This window comes from Oenanthe melanoleuca, chromosome 2 (genome assembly GCF_029582105.1).
Source record: "Oenanthe melanoleuca isolate GR-GAL-2019-014 chromosome 2, OMel1.0, whole genome shotgun sequence".
NCBI lineage: Eukaryota > Metazoa > Chordata > Aves > Passeriformes > Muscicapidae > Oenanthe > Oenanthe melanoleuca.
In genome coordinates this window covers 68,859,162-68,876,955 of record NC_079335.1, presented here as the reverse complement: position 1 = coordinate 68,876,955, position 17,794 = coordinate 68,859,162, and the positions used below count along the sequence as shown (strand labels likewise).

At 35.3% G+C, this 17,794-nt stretch overlaps 1 protein-coding gene across 1 annotated transcript in view; it reads left to right on the top strand.

Moving 5' to 3' along the window:
* The window catches only part of ABCA13 (ATP binding cassette subfamily A member 13), a 164,766-nt gene that overhangs the window by 46,476 nt on the left and 100,496 nt on the right, over positions 1-17,794 (top strand). Inside the window, 8 exon segments of the mRNA XM_056484532.1 lie at positions 3,717-3,830; positions 4,459-4,549; positions 10,114-10,290; positions 12,306-12,606; positions 13,426-13,540; positions 14,709-15,038; positions 15,962-16,031; positions 17,082-17,216. Of these exon segments, the coding sequence (XP_056340507.1) occupies positions 3,717-3,830; positions 4,459-4,549; positions 10,114-10,290; positions 12,306-12,606; positions 13,426-13,540; positions 14,709-15,038; positions 15,962-16,031; positions 17,082-17,216 (1,333 nt within the window).

Below are 17,794 nucleotides of genomic sequence, written 5' to 3'. Positions count from 1 at the left end.
CTTGTAAGTGGTACACCAAAAGACCATAATAACTTTAAATGTGATGGTAGCTATATTCTCTGTAAATTAAAAACTTTGTGATTTGTGTTCTAAAAAAATAGTAAAAACCTAAGACAAAAACCCCATTGTAGATAGCATGTAGTACATAATTTTATAGTTTCTGTTCTGCATTGGAAAAGAAGATTGAATGATTTCATATTTTGCAGTTAGATAATGTAATTTGGAGAACATTGGTTATTGCTCTGGATACAGCACAATTAATTTAAAATTTCTAGTCAGTTAAAAATAAAGCTGTTCTTGTTGTTCATAGATGGAAATTCTATAAAGAAGAAGATATAAGAAATGATAAATATTACATATATTTTTGAACTTATATTACATATCTATGTTACAATGATAGAATACAACATTTAAAACATTTCCACATTTTTTTTGCCAATTAATATGGCAAACATCCATTCTCAAAAAAATCTGTAGGAAAGATGAATATCTTCCCATAAAGAATATTCCCCCATACACCTTCTAGTGAAATCTGGACTGAGTAATACAGTTCAGAAAGAAGTTGACTTGTGGGCTGTTTTTTTGGGTTTGTTGGTTGCTTGGCTGTTTTTTGGGGGGTGGGGTTTAGTGCTCTGGAACAATAGAAAGATTTCTGATAGAGACTCTTATTCTACTTATATATTCTCAGACTAACAGAAGTTCCATCAGCTTATTCAGAAATCTCTGTAAATATGCTCTTTCCCCTCTTCCCAGTCCTGTAAATATAACAAGGAGTTATGAATGGGCATCTGTTTATGTGAATATGGAAGTAGTGGGAGATTTCCTTGTTTTTGTTACAGAAATATCAGCTATAGCTTTAACACAAAGTTTAAATGCAAAATACTGTCCCCAGTGTCTCAAATGTTGCTACTAAAGCCCAACCCTGTAGCCCCTGCAAGCCTGATCTGCTACTGAAATTGGAACAGTTCTAGTTTCCTTTAGATTGTGTGGCCACATGTCATCTATTTACTAGGAGAAAAAAGTATCAGGTTACAGCTTTGAAGAATACTGATATTTGTATGCTCTGACATATGCCCTAAGTTTTCCACATGGACTATTAAATTTGAGGGTGTGTAATTGGCCATTCTTTGATAAGCTGTGAGGTTGCTGGGTTTGAGTTTCAGAGAAGGCAGCAGTTCTACTGTGTGGAGTGATGGTGGTGGCAGTCACAGAAACAGGCTGTGAGAACATTTACAGGCTGTAAGGGTAAAACAGGTCAGTGCCAGCTGGCATCCAGCAGCTCAAAGGCCACATGTGATATATTTGACATTTGCTTTCACAACTAAGTTTTGTTTTTTGTTTGTTTTTTTTTTGTTTTTTTTTTTTTTTTTTTGTTTTGTTTTTTTTTTTTTGTTTTTTTTTTTTTTTTTTGTTTTTTTTTTTTTTTCCCCCCACTCTTATGGAAGTATTTCTTATTTCAGAAGATTTTCAGAGTTCTTAGAATCAGCAATCACTTTTGAAGAATTTTCTGCTATTTCCAAAAAACTTTAGCGTCAGGCTTGCCTGGACTTTGCTCCTGTAATTTGTCCCCTTGCTTTTTGGATTGTACGAATTCCTATTGTGCCTGTGGTGAGTTCTGCATCAACCATCTCTTCCTCACTTCCTTGTTCTTCCACTTCAGACTGTGGCACCTTCTATTTTAGTATTCTATATTTTTATCTCCCAGGTCTAATTATTTATATTCTCTATTTACTACTACTCTTTATTGTAATTTATTATTAGTATAAAAAATTAAAACTTAGGTTTCAGAATTATTAGTCTGCAACCCTCTGGTTCCCTTAGCATCTTTATAAAGAGTTTTGCATTTGTTACTTTCTACTACCCTCATAACAAGGGAATTGTTCAGCTATTTAATCCTTGAGTACTTTTGGAATTCTTGACTGGACATTATCTTTTCCTAGAAACTACTTATTGTTCATTTTGTTAAGTTGTAGGACTTTATTTTTTACTACTGCTTTGATTAGACACAGATTCTCCAAAGTGTTCTGCATGGAGAATTCTTCTGACATGGGAACTTCCCAATGCCTGTGGTCATGAATGATAAAGTCAAACTGCTTTTAAACTAACTCTTTTTTTTTTTCTTTTTCTTTTTTTTTTTTTAATTTTTATTTTTTAATTTTTTCCCCCTCTAGGATTTTTTTTTCTTTTTGTATGTAACCTTCCTGGTTACATGCTTTGTAATGTGTGTGTGTGTATATATAGTCCTCCCCAAATCTTTTTTAATAGGCACATTTTCCTCTATGCTGCCTTAGACTCTGTACCTTCTGCAGACAACTTACCACTTTGCTGCTCTTAATTTCTTTCAAATAAGTGCCTACATTTTAGAAAGCTCATCTTTTCCAAAAATCCATGTTGCAGTAATTTTTTTTTTTGCATAAGGAGGTGAATACAAGCACATTATAGTTACTGTTGCTCTTTGAAAACAATTTCAGCACAAAAAATATTCCTTTGTGCTGTTCAGGATCAAGTTAAGAAGCACTAAGCTCTACTCAGCCCAGATCTTACAAGCTGCTTGGTATAGTAGTTTCTAGTGCTGTCTGAAAGTTTGATCTCCTTGTGTTCAGCTGTGACCTGTGGTTGCTGTGTCCTGGGGAGAAAGCAACTTCCCAAACTCCCTGTTTGCCACCCTCACAGCCTTCCTGGTCTCCTTCATCTTGTCACTGTTGTGCATGGTCTGGGGTTTCAATCTTCTGATCAGAAGAACATTAGTTTACCTAACAGCAGGTTTAGTTTAACATTTAGAATCACTTTCTCCTCAATCCTAATGACTTATTGCTGTTTAAAATGGAATGTGGATTCTCATTGAAGTTAAAGGCATCATGTTTTTTAGGGAAATAAAATTACATTCAAGGTCTCTTTAAGGCATTCTGTGTTACAAAGAGGAGGAAAGAGACACCAGAAATTGTTTTCTCATGTTGCTCTAAGAGTGAGATTTTGAAAAAGCCACTTAAAAAGCTGTGGCAGAAATTGTATACTTTCAACAGGAATTATTGCAAAAAGTGGGGTCCCAAATTGGAGTTTACAACTCACTGCAGACAGTCTTTGCTGGAAAATGTCACAATTTTTATCATAACAACTCTGCTGGATTGTTCTTAAATGCACTTCTGTGACTGATAACACCAATTTAAACAAAAAGATAGTGCAATATTTTCTAGTCTTGAGTATACTTGTGATCTGTTTAAAATAGGCTGGAAAAAAAATTGCTGGTTGTTTACTAAGAGAGAAATTGTAACCTGTCTTTGACTGGGACAGCATATATTTTGCTTTACTCAAGTCTTTCCCTGTGAGAGTATTTTGAAACAGATTGATTAATCAGTTGTGTTTATTGTCCAAATTGTGCTTTCAAATTTCAGTTTTATTATGCACTCTGTCAAACTTGTTTGAATAAAAGACCCACAACTGAGAGGTTTTCTTTTGAGTGTGTCCTAACTGCATTTCTTTTTTTCTTTCTCAAGCACCCCTCTGATACACTGTATGAATGACACACTATAAAATAAAGAAGTCTATATGATAGAAAGGAAAAAAAAGAAGAAAACATGAATATTATTATTACTGACTATCAAAAAGGAATGGGAAGGAGTTGCAGAAGATCAAAAGCATGTCAGTTTTTTCTGCTTCTTAAAATTTACTGTGCACATGTTTTACTTCAATTGTTTCCATTTATTTTTTTTCCCCAGGCGAATTTCACTTTTGGTTTTGTGGAAAACTTGAAGACTTATTCTGAGACGTGGCTCAGGATGTCTGAGGTTTTCAAAACCAGTAGAAATGTTCTCACAGTCTCACGATTGCAGGTTGGTGAGCTGTGGGAGATCTTTCTATTTTCCAGCTTTTTGCTGTTTGATCTAGACAGTATTTCTAAACATGCAAAACCACTCATATATCTGACTTCATATTTAAAAAGAGGTGAAAAAGAGGGAAATTAGCTTGAGGTTATGAACCTACAGACTGATGCTGAGAAACTTCTGACATGAAAATACTGAAGAGCAATGTTGCCTCACTTTCTCTGATATTGCTCCACTATCATTGAACAGCAGGGGAAATAAAATGGTGTTGGTACTTGTTTGCTCATTTCTTATGTTTTCTATCAAAATGTGAAGCTGATTTAAAAAAAAAAAAAACTGATGAGGAAAATATTGACTATAAAAAAAAGGCATTCTTGTTACTGGGGCTTTTCCATTCTACATATTTGTGCTATCCCTGTCTCCTCTCCTAAATCTCTTCCCCTCCCCCTTGCCATTTATTTGAAATGTGTGGTGTTAACCTGTTAAGAGGGAAAGACTGAAGACATGGAGAAGCTAAATGACTTCTGCAGTGTCATGAAGGAAATCTTGGAAATGGAACTGGACATTAATACATATGTGTATTGTATTTCCTTAGAGAAGATAAACCTGAGGTAACTTCCACCACTTTTTGTTTCAGGAAGCCCTGCAAAACAATTTTGTAAAGCATTTCATAGAAAGTAATTTGGATATCAACATGGAAAAACTCCTTAAAAAAATGCAAACATATGGTAAGTATATGAAATTACATGTAATGGTTTGTCTTGTTAGACTTCCACTTAGAGCTACATGTAGTTGAAATTGAATATTTTACCTACACAAGTAATACATAAGTTAATAAGAGACTTTATCCTCTTGAGCTAGTCTCAAATGGAATTGTCTTTTTTCTTTTGAGTTGACTGGATAATTTGAATTTCAAATATTGAAACAATATTGGTAACAAGTCAGAAGTGGAAAAGCGTCATGGGAGAGTTTTGAACACATCAACCATACTTAAAAGGAGTGAAGGGAAATATAAATCTTGTAACCACAGTTCCATTAGGTAGAAGCATACTTTTGTAGTAAATTTTGAGGGAAATAAATAGAAAACGAGATTGGATGCATTGTGTTGGATCAAAAATTCTCTACCTTTTTTCTCTGTTTATCCAGAATCAGTTGTGTCACAGAGCCTCCAGAGTTAGGGAGATAGCCCAAGGGGACTGGTTCTTAATGGAGGAGAAGGGGAATTATTATTTTGACTCATTTGGGGTATTCAAGGATTTAAGTAGGAGAAGAGAAAGGATTATGCCATAAATTTAAGTTATTTAACTTAATTTTATAAGAATTTGATAATTGAAAAAAAAAAAAATAAAAAAATCAGTATGTCCAGCTGTTAGTAAGGTAGGGGTGCACGAACATTAAAATGCTTGCCAGCATGTGCCAGAAGGAAAACTCTGCACTGAAGCTGATCCTGATGTCATTTAAGAGAAGTTCATGGTTTTGAGAAACAGGGAGAGGGAAAAGTGGGATAAAATGGAGCAACAGACAGTGTGACATCATGGACAAAGGGAGCAGGGCACTTCCTAGGGGAGGATTGTGGTAGAAAGAGCAGTTAGAATAATTATGATCCAAACAGAAATCTGCTCCAGCTGCTTTCTGGAGGGTGGTGATGAGCTCTCAGGTACCCCCACACAGACACTTTGTGACCCTTGTTGCTTCAAAAAAATTGACTTTACAGAAATGTAGGTCATGAAGTCTGCTTTACAGTCAAAGAATTAAGACTACAGATAAAATAAATAAATGTACCTGCAATACAGCTTTAATTGGTTTTCTGTATCTGCCTCGAGCCAGGAGATGGACAAAATCCACAGAGGCTCCTGAGAGCTTGTAAATGAAATGTGTTCTCATTCTAACTCATTCTCATACTACTGCCCTGAGCTGGTGCAGTCACAGTTAGTGTGAGCTGGTGGCTTTTCTTTAGCAGACAGGTTGTGAGATTTAGTTGAAATCAGCCTTGGTTTGAAGGCTTTCTTTGAAGACCAGGACTGCCTGTACCCACTTTCAGTAAGAAAAATGGCAAATGGTATCTGGAATTCAAACTGGAAAGAGTCTGGGCTCTGTGTCCTCCTTAGGCAAGGGACTCAAATTTGAACTTGCTTTCTCTTCAGATGATTTTCTTATCCAGTGAACTGCTGGCTAGTCTGGGTTGGGCACAGCTCACCCTCCAGGTGAAGATGGATCATAATACAGCTAAAATCCAACCCCACAGAACCACAAAATTGGAAAGATAGGATGGAGGAAAGAGCAAATCTCTTAAACTTCAGGGCATGCTGAAAACATTGCTGTCTCAATCTATTAGTTGAGTAATACCTGGATTTTGTTTGTGTACCTAACACTGAGAACTGCATGGTAGGTTATGGACAAAAAATATTCCATTAAATAGATATCATGATCTCTGGAATTATCAGATCCATCTTCACTGATGCAGACAACATCAAAGAAATCTGTACCTGTGTTTCTCAAGCTATAGCTTTTTAACAGAAGTAAGGATATTTGATAACATGAAATAAATGGTTAGCAGTTTGGAGAGTCAAGAGAAAATATGATTTAGATAGAGTGGCTTATGAAACTAAAATTTCCTTATTTGAAAGGAATACAGTTGACAAAATTAACCTAGTATAAAAATATAAAAACTGAAAATCCATAGGGGCTAGAGACCACAAGAGCATTTATTCCTTTGTGAAACTGATCTCTCCAAAGTGCCAGAGCTCTCCTCTGCATTTATTATGCTTCTTTGTATAGACTTGCTTGGTTGTTTTACTTGAAAAAAAGATATGCACTCTTATTTTTATCTTAGCTTATGTGCTTTTTGTTCATTTTATTAGACCATAATAATGAGTAACTTAACTGTAAACCTCTGTTCTTACATTGTTTTTCTTTTAAATTTCTTTAATCTTATATTGCATCAGCTGTTTAGTCCTGTAATTACCTTGCTTGAGTCCAATTAAAACCTTGAATATATTCATGTTACTGGTTTTGCCACTCACAATCTTTATTTTCATCCAAAGCTCCAGCTTTCTAAAGTCTCCCAATCTCTGTGATTGTGCCTTCTAACTAAAGCAAATATTCCCTTCTTTTATCACATCTACATTCTCGTACAGATGACTTTTAATTACCCTCAAATACAAGGTGCTTGTGTTTGTATTTTTTTATTTCTCTACATTGATATAAAAAATGTTAACAGACTTAGTGATGGTTTTTTCCATGCTACTCCTGCTGGAAAGTGTCATGGACAAAGTGGATAGATTTAGAACTTTTCCAATGTCTCTATAAAATCATCATGCTTGCAAGACCTCGCAAGGTTATCAATTCCTAAAACTGTTAGCAGGATTTACTCATATTTACTTAGATGGAGCAAGGTAAATATTTAGGCTGAGGGCTGAAAAACTTGTGGTTTTCTTTTTAGTCCCTTTACTTTCTAAGCCAGCTGTGTGTGGGCAAGACAATTGTTTTTGTCTAGGAAAGCTTTGCAGCCAGCATCTCTCAGTAGTTTCCTACTGATCTTATATAAATCCTGTCCCACTAGAATTTGTGAGCTCCTTGCTGGGCTGAGTCCTTACAAACCTTCAGGAGGCACTGGGAGGCATTTGTGCTGCGAGCTCCTCTCTTAAATTCTTGTTTTTTGAGTCTCTCTCTTGTCCTTTTGATTTCTCTCAGACATGAATTTTCTTTTTTTGCTATCTTACAGAGGGCTACATGTGACTCTGTGTATAACAGGCAGGGTGATAAAAAAACCAGACCAAAACAAGCAGCTTTCCTTTGTGCTGCTCTCTGCTGTCCTCATTGTAATGAAATAATTTTATGTGTCTTTAGAAGGCAGGAAACAAACAGCTGTAATGCCATCACTGAAAACTGTGCCACCACCCAAATCTTCTGATAACTAGAAACTTTCTTCTAATTTCTGACCTAAATTTACTTTTTCTTGATTTATTCCAATTTATTCTTCCAGTAACTTTTTATTTTTGCTTAAATAACACTTCCACCCAATGGTTTTACATAAAGCATTTCTATTTCCGCCCAGTTACTTAATGATAGGTTAAACAAGTGAGTGGAAGATGAGGGCTGACTTATTTTTTTCACTATTACCTTCATATTTTGTTACACAGATTTATCAAGCTTTTAATTTATAATTGTTACTTTATAAACGGGGAAAAAAGAAAGTCATCAACCCTACAGATCTCGATTTTAAAACATTAATGTAGATTGTATTTTTTCAGATATGTTCTGTTTCTGTGATGGAGTACAGAAGTTCATGCACAGTAAGACTGGTTTTTTCCCAGAAATGTTTAGGTACACCACACTCCAAGCCAACAGAAATATAGATGTATTTCTTATGTTAAAATATTCAACAATTTAACTCGGGAGAGAAGCTTTTCCATCTAATTATTGATTTCAAATTAAGGTTTTGGGTGTGTAGGTATCACTCAATGATAGAATGCTTTCAGTAGGAGGGGACCTTAAGGATGATATAGCTCCAACCCCACTGCCATGGGGCCACCTTCTGCTAGACCAGGCTGCTCAGAGCCCCATCCAGCCTGACCTTGGACACTTCCAGGCTTGGGGCATTCACAGCTTCTCTGTTCCAATCTAAACCTTCTCTTGTACAGTTCAAAGCCATTCCCTCTTGTCCTGCTGTAAAAAGTCAGTTCTCAGTGTTTTTCTAGGCCCCCTTCAGGCCACAATAAGATCTGGAAGGTGCTACAAGGTCTGTCTGGAGCTTTCTCTTCTCCAGCTTGAACAGCCCTAACCCTTTCAGCCTGTCTTCATACAGAATAATGCATATAGGGCTATACATAATTACATACACATATATAAAAATGCATATGAAAACCCTGCCATTTGGACTTAATGTTAGGAATATTCTCTTCTCTTCTCTCTAATGCTGTAAAATAAAAGGGCCAGCATGGGTGTTTCTTTATTGTCCTCTTCAAGGATAGCCATAAATACGACATTTATTATCTCTATTCGGTTATGGTTTCTTTCAACCTATGAATTCACCCTGTCACTGCTTGCCTATCTTTTGAATTCTAGACTGTCAGTTCCTCTACTTTTTCTCCTTGTGCACTTTACCCTTTCTCACTGTTAATCATGCCTCTTCTTCAGACTGCTTCATACATTTTCCACTTATCTGCCTCCCTATTGTAATATTTCCTGTGCTGATGCTGAATAATGACTACGGTCCAGGATTTGTCTGTCACCACTGTTATCATAGGAGGTCATCACCTATCCTTTTTAAAGCTTATATCTTCAAGTGAATGTTGGAAATTTAAGATGGAAAATTGTGTTGGATGTTTTATAGCATTGTTTATTACCTGAGAAACTCAGATATTTTTATTAAATCTAGATGGGTTAAGATTAGTTATAGATCATGCTATCCTTCTGATTATTCTCTCAAACATAATGATATAGCATTATCCCCACACTCTTTACCAAAAGATGAAGATCTGAATTCCTCCAGAGGTTGAGTTTTTTAGAAACCAGGTTTTGATTGAGGCATATGCTCATCCTGGATCTATAGATAAAGTAAAAATAAAGAGATCATTAGACTTTTTTCAGATGCTTTTATATGTAGGACTTCTATCAAAATGTTTATGCTGTGTATAACATAGTTCTTGAAATATTAACAATATCAAGGAGAAAAGAACTGGATAATATGTTGCTAAATGAGAGATTAATTGTTGCATTTAGCTATAGGGGAGCAGCCAAAAGGATAATGCAATGTAGTTCTTGTGTAATGGAGAAGCAAAAGAGACCTTTATTTAAAGAAACACTACACTTTATAGGGTAGTTTGTGCAAAACAAAGTGGAAAAGACTCATTGGTCCAAGAAGGCAACACCTCTTTGAAAACATGCCTTCTGCAAAACATCACGTCTCTCATGCACCCTGCAGTGCACAATCATTGTTATAATTTCTTGTCCTTGTGCAGCCTGAGAAACCCAAGGCTTCAAGGCTGCTTTTTCTCTGTTTCCTAGCAGTTCCAACCACAATTAATATCTGTTATGATGCCTGAAGTACAGTAATTCCCTTGTATTTGCATTTATTCCTCTGAAATTGGAGGGAAGGGTAGCTGAAGGCTTCTAAAAGCCCTGAGGCATGAACTGCACTTCCACAAGTTCACACTAAAATTTCCTTGTTTTTTTGATTTTTATTTTTAAATACAAAGAGGATTTACTTTTATAGGATGTGCAAGTGACACCACACTTTTCTGTCCTGTTATTTAAAACTAAGCAAGCCCAATTTTTTCCCTCATCCTAGAAACTATGACGAGCAAGATGCTTAACAGCTCAGCAAGTAAACAGATCGACCTGTTGGCACAGCTTATTGTAAATATCTCTTCCTGTGTGTTGCTGGACCGCTTCCAGCCTTTTGACTCTATTCAGAAATTGGAGGAGAAGGCTCATGAGCTCATGCAGGAAAATAATCTTTTGGCTAGTAAGTACCTTATGTAAAATGTAAAATTTCAGACTTTGTAGTTGTCTGTGTTTATTGATAAAGTAGGTTGTGGCTACATAGTTTCAAAGCATGAATTAAATCACATATAATACATTCAACATAAAGCATATTTGAATGTTATAATTAAGCTGAAAAGACTAAATATATTTTAACTGTGGAATGGCCAAATGGATCCTTGGTGTCTCTTATTTCTATCAAAATATTTAGAAGAATGGTCATAAATATTTAAAGAAGAAAAATATTAAAAAAATGTGGAATACTGAGGAAACTTAAGATGACAAGATCTGGTTTGCATCCTTTCAAAAATTACTTTTTATATTCTTGACTTTTCAAAAGGGAGTAAAAAAGGGGTTCTGCTAAGATTTACTCATAGAGCAACACCTCTGAGAAATTAGCTTGTTTATTCAGAGTAAATAAGTTCTTCAGGAATTTGTTTTCTTCCTTGGGATTACTCTTTCTCTTTTTCCCGCATTATATGCTTATTGCTGAGAATCAATTAATTTTACAGAAGATTTTAAAGGCAATAATATTTTTCCTTAACATACACACATACATACACACTTGTCCTGCAGAAAATGCTGTACATTGTATGTAGTGTTTCCAAAAGAAAGCCCCCTTAAGTCTATAAAAAGTGTTCCACAACATTTTCCCACTGTTGTTTTGGGTTTTTTTGTCCCCTTATGCCTGCAAGTGTACAACAGATGATATGAGAAATCACTTGTAAAGAAGGAAACAGTTCAGCCTGGAATCCTATGCTTGTTTTGTGATCTCCACAGTACCCTGGCAATTTTCACCCTCTATCTATATAAAACAAGCAGGCCATACCTTGAGATAAGGAAAATTGCTCAGGAGTACTTTGGAGAAGGCACACTGTTTCTCTCTTTAAGGAAAGAAATGGACAGATCAATCCTAGCCCTCAGAAAACTGTTCCATAGCTCCATTTTCTTTCCACCTGCCTAGGAAGGGTCATATGTTAATATAAGCCAAGACATTTTGAGTGAGTATTTTTGAGTAGTCTGGCCTTATTAGCTTTTCACATTATTACAGAGAGAGAAGATGGTGTTTTCAGGAAACTAATGTGTCTGACATGTCAATGTTACATGCTCTGATGTAGGCATACATTCCTTTCCATAGAAAAATGTTAAACTGGACTAGAACTTTCTTTTTTTGTGGTTGTCAGAGCCTTAACAACTTCATGAAATGTCCTAGAAAATCAGCTGTTTGTAAAAATGGGAAAATGAGATTGGCCAGTTGAAAGAAATCAGGTTTGCAGTAAAGTATCCTGTATTTTATTATCTTTCAGAGAACCACATGGTAGGTAAGGTATCACTCCCCTTTCCCAAGGAAGGAAAGGGCATAGTTTAGTATTTATCCAGAAGTCCTAAAAAGTCTGGATCACACTAAAAGAGAACACAAGCAGTTTCATGTATTTGGCTTCGTCTTTACAGCTACATATTGAGCTTTCATCTGTTTGGTTGGAGTTTTTTTCTCTTTATACAAAGCTAGAGAAAACAAACATTCAAATTCTGCTGTGCTAAACTAGAAGTTCTGCAACTGACCTGAAGATTAATATAAGACTAAATTTTAGTGGTTTGGTACTGTTCACTTTGTCATTTGTTTATGGAAGCTATTATCCTTTGAGGCACAAATTTTATGGCCGCTGCTTTTAATGTGGAACTGATACCAGTCCCCCAAAAATGGCTAAATGTTGATGCAAAGAGAAAACTGCAAGAAAAAGAAGACAAATCACCTCAGATAAAAATTATTTTTACAAACCCATTTATCATGTGGATAATCTTTTACATTTCATATTCATGAATGTGAAAAATGTGTCTCTGAAACCTGCCTTTTGGGCTTGGGGTCAAGAAAGCTTGGAGGCCTGCCCTGACAGATTAATGCATCCTATATCATATGGTAATTAGGCACAAGTTAGCTATGGAAATAGAATAAATTATATAAGCTTAGTTATGAAGTTTCCTTTCTTCTTGTGTCAGGTATCATCTTCAATACACCAGAGGACAAGAAGCAAGATTCTAGCAATCTCCTTCCAAGACACGTTTCATATACAATTAGAACCAGTGTTCTCTACAGCATGAGAACAGATCTGATTAAAAACCCAGCATGGAAATCCCATCCCCACAAATTGCCAGCTGACGGGTTTAAATACAACCATGTCTTTATTCCTCTTCAAGACATGATTGAAAGGGCAATTATTTCAGCACAGACTGGGACTGACACCTCAGAGACAGCAATTCAGGTGCAAGCCATGCCTTACCCTTGTCATACCAGTGATCTGTAAGTAAAATTTCAGCTTTTTAATTTGTTGTGTTGTCCTTGTCAGATTAGTTCTAGAGAGCTTGGGATGCTACTAGGCTCTCAGTTTTCAGTGGTGAATGTATATTTCTGCACAGGCTTAAACAAGTACATCCAACACCAGAGTGTTACAGCATAGCAAATATTTTCCAACAGCTGTGTTTAACATAACATGTTATACAATGTTTGTCTGGCAAACAACCCCTTACAAAATGTTTGCAGCGATAATGTGGAGTAGTCTGCTGGACAGAGGCTGTGTCAACATAGTGTGCAATTTACTCAGATTATTCTGAGATGCCTTTTGAATCCTCAGTTTCCTGTACACAAACTGTAAATTGATCCCTTGAAGGGTGAAGCTGATGAAGCAAAGGTGTGCAGTTTTTCTCTGTAAAACCATCAAACCATCCCAGCTATTAGATTTTAAAATTAATCAGTGGTAATAAATTTGTTAAAGTGGAGTGAAAATTGACTGGGTCATGTTATTCCTCATTGTCCAAATATATTACTTTACCTTTGAGACAAATCTGAATTATGTTTGACTTTGGTTGGAGCTCTAAGGAGTAATTATATCTGTTGTATGGTTTAAAATACTATAATATATAATAATACTGTACCAATACTTATATTTAGCTTTTTACAAAAGAATAAGTAATTCTAATCAGAACAGAAATAAATCTTATTCACGTCAGATCTTATTTAGTCCATAGTTTGAGAACAGTTCCAGTATTAACCTATTAACATTCTGCTAGAAAATAGTTTACTTTTGCATGCTGACAGCTCCTCATATCTGTTTTTTCATAGGTTCTTGAACAACATAGGGTTTTTTTTCCCACTTATGATGATGTTAACGTGGATGGTTTCAGTTGCTGGTATGGTTCGCAAGCTGGTTTATGAAAGAGAAATCCACCTTGAGGAGGTAAGAGGCAGATTAACCTCTGAAAAGAAAATTTATTCATTTAAGTGCACTGAAATGCAGAAGTTGTGAGGTGCTTTTAAGTACTCATAATCCAGATGGCTTTGTTTTCACTTGTTTCCTCTGGGCAGTAGGCTCTAGTTCTAGCTGCCAACTCAGATTCACAACTTTGTTTGAGCATCAGTATGCAAATATTGTCCATGAGAGAAAAAGCAAAATTGAAGCTGGAAAGTCTTACGTGGGAAGGCCTTATGATTAGAATGATTTTTGTTTTGGATTCTTTTTCATATTTTGTTCTATGTAGTTGGTAATGATGAAACTACCTAAAATAAGTGGAGAATTTGTTATGTACACTGTAATTAAAAAAAAGAGGAGACAGGTCTTTGCTTCTATAAACAGCTGGTCTTCATAGGTGCTAAGCATTTGGAAGGACAGGGTCCTTGTGATACATTTTCTATAGGGATAAATACACTTTTTAAAGAATTACTCTGATTTCACTGTATCAGCAGAATTACTGCTTGAGTAATATTTTTAATTTGGGGAATTATTGAGGAGTTATCTAATTTCTCTAATCTTTCTGTTGTAAGATAATTTTTTTAATACTCCAAAATATTAAATCAACTTAGCATTAATTTTGATGATCTTATGAGAACTGCTTCAGAGGTTTTATTAGATTGTATCTAAAGTAATTTTTTTTTTTTTTTTTAGAAAAAGAGGGATGTACTTCACACCTAGCTAAATTATTATTTGCCTGGTATTATATAAAGGTTGCAAACTGTATGTTTCTCTCAGAAGAGCAACAGGCTGGGAAAAAAATACTTCTATATACATTGCTGTGGATATACTCAGTACTTTTTACAGTATAAAGAGGGAAACTCCTGCCTGGAAAACTAGTAACCTGACATCTGTTCTTGAAACCATATGCAAAAGAGAGTTTTGCTGAGCATGGTGACTCCCTGTGCTCATGTGTGATGATCTCAGAGACTGCCCTGCTCAAAGATGTGTCTGATTCAGGGGAGGGCACAGGAAAAGGGCAAAGAAACAAGAAATTTAAGGGGAAGATGACATCCTTTGGGAAGCTTGTAGTGTCTTGGTGACAACATGCTTTGTTTAAAAAACGAAAAGAAAGTTTGTTCCTAGCTTTAACTCTCTTTGCTATGCTGTCTTGCAGTATATGAAGACAATGGGTGTGTATCCAGCCATTCATTTCTTTGCTTGGTTTTTGGAGAATGTCATTGTGCTTACAGTAAGCAGCTGTGCTCTGGCCATCATCTTAAAAGCAAGTGGTATCTTTGCTTATAGCAATGGTTTCCTTACCTTCCTTTTTCTCCTGGAATTTGGAGTAACAGTTATCATGTTAAGCTATTTTTTGGGAGCGTTTTTCAGCAGTGCCAATACAGCAGCTCTGTGTGCCAGCCTTGTCTATATGATCAGCTTTTTGCCCTACATAGTTTTGTTGGTCTTGCAGAACCAGCTGAGTTTCACCAACCAGATTATAATGGTAAATATTTCTTCTTCTTGTCTACTTTTTCTCTTCCAACTATATTGTGAATTTCTATAGTTTCAAAGCTTCAGACTGTAATGTATTTATTTTTTCCCATGTTTCTGTTTGTGATTATTGGAAATAAATCACACTAATGAATCTCCAACTGAGAAAATATTTAGAAGGTTGAAAGGAATGCAAAATAAATTGTCAGGGCAATTTTGTAAACCTACAGAAAATATAAGGAAATTGCATTCCTGAGACTCACGAGTTCTCTTAATGTCTTGACCTCAAAATATTTTAAATATTAGTGTATTTTCAAGATTAGCTGATTACATGGCACTTCTCAAAGTCATTATTTGTTTATAAAAAACTAATGATAGATTTTCTGTTCATATAACTGGAGAATAGGTCAGAAATTTTTCCAACCATATAATCTGAGGTGTATATATCTTTGGTGTAGGTTCTTGCAGGTCCTTTCCTGTTCTATGATTCCATAGGCTGTTTTATGTCTTTGTATTGTCCTAACATACTGTATCCCTGAATATGACATCAAATATCACCATCATATATAGAAAGCCATATTTCACACATTATGGCTTTACTTTTCCAGAATAATACACTAAATTAAGCTGGTGGAATAATTCACACACTATTAAAAAATGCTCATTTTTTCAGTGTCACTTGGTCAGATAAAATACCACTTTCCAGTATTAATAACTAGATCAATGGAGCTCTGTTAGGTGGAGCAAATTGTGGTAAGTTTTGTGGGGGAGTATGGTTAACACATAAAATGAAATAGCAACCATTAGCCTATATGGAAGAAAAGTCTATTCAGTTTATTCTTGATTTTAGTATCACAATTTATTTTCTTTTATAGAACTTGTCATCAACATGCTTTTATTTGATGTTTACATACTCTTTCTCCTCTGATGTTGTAGTGTCTTCTTTCTACAACTGCCTTTGGACAAGGAATATTTTTCATTACATATTTTGAGGGACAAGAAATAGGTAAGCTGTTTAGTTAGGAGAAAATCTGTAACTATTTCAAAAATTACAATTGGAAATGTTTTTCAATCTGCTCTGAAAAAAATCTCTAATGACTTAATAAGCTGGATCAAGTTCAGGTATTTAAAGGGATGTAATCCTCTTTTTAGCTGTTATGGCAAGACCAATGATGATGACAGTGGATGTTTCAAACTATAGAAAAAGTATCATAATGGTACAGCAGTTTGTAAGAGTGGAAGAGACAATTGTAGAAAATATTACTTAAATTTCCCACCAGACACTTCATCAGAATCGACTCATCTTTACTGAAGGAGAAGGGTAATATGTGCTTTGGGAAAAACTACTTTCAATTGTGGGAAAAAAAATTGTAGAAGCAATATCATGACCCACTGTACTGCAAACAAAGTAGCATTTTCAGTAAAAAAAATGCAGTTTTTAAAATAAATATACAGCTTTGTTACTTTTGTTTTCCATTTAGCAGTATTAGCTTTCTGTAGCACTAGTATTCACATCTTCTTTTTTCCTTTCATGTTGTCTTCTGCAATGCAACAATTTTATGAAGCAATTATTCAGTTAATTCATTCCTGTTTACCTCTGAATGCAGTCAATGTACACAATGCTTCTTAGTTAGAATTCACAGATTTAAATCTTCAGATTTAGCATTATAGAAATGATATTAAACTTTGCATAATCCTTCAATATATAGCAGCAGAGTGGATTAAAGCCTGATTCATTGGTCAGTGCCCCATTTTATTAGTGTTGTAGTTCTTTTTCTTTTGCCAATTCAAAGGCCAGCTAAAACCTCATAAACTGCCCTTTCTACAGCAACTTCTCTATATTTTCCCAGCAGCAGTGTCACCTGCTGTTCTAAACACAGGCTTGTAAAGGCATAGAAATTTTTCTCTGTTCATTAGGATTACTGTTATTAACTATGATTTGTCTTGTGCCAGTGCTTAAATACCCAGAAGTGTGTGGTGTTGATGTGTTTGTGATCTTTAATGCTGTGCTGATTTAGCTTTGACCTTTAAAAAAAATCATTATTATTACTACCAGGAATTCAGTGGGATAATGTGCACCAGTCAATGGCACAAGGAGGATACATGACCTTTGGATGGATGTGCTGGATGATGTTCTTTGACTCCATTTTATATTTTGTAGGTGGCTGGTATTTCAGCAATATTATTCCTGGTAAGATCATGTACTTGTTCTTATTTTATGTTTTTGAAGAAATTTTTTAATATCATTTATCCATTAATATCTTCACAACGTAAACAGTTCAGCCACCATAGCAAACACTTATTTTGGCATTGTCTTTCTTGGTTTTATGCAAATAAAACAAAAAATATGTCTTTTTCGGAGCTGTGGTTCTGTACTGCAAAGCTGTCTGACTTTAGGGACTGGGAAACAGCATCTTCCTAAATACATAAATATTGACTAGTGCTAACACACAGACTAGAATTTGTAGCCACTTTTTGTTTGCTGGTGGCTAGGCCAAATATTTGATAGAATTAGAAATAAATTAGATCTTCACAGTAAGAGAGCTTAGTCTAGTAGTAAAACTTCCTGGAAAAATGGTGAATCTCCTGGCTGAAACCCATGAACAGCAGCATGTTTTCAGATCATAAAAACTTCAGACAGTGCACTAACTGTATCCTGTTCCCAATCAGTCCACAGCCCAGTGCATAGAGAAAACAAATTGATTTTCAAATATATTTTCAGGAAATAGTGGTGTGTTTTTCAAATTTCTTTTCATGGACCAAGTTTTA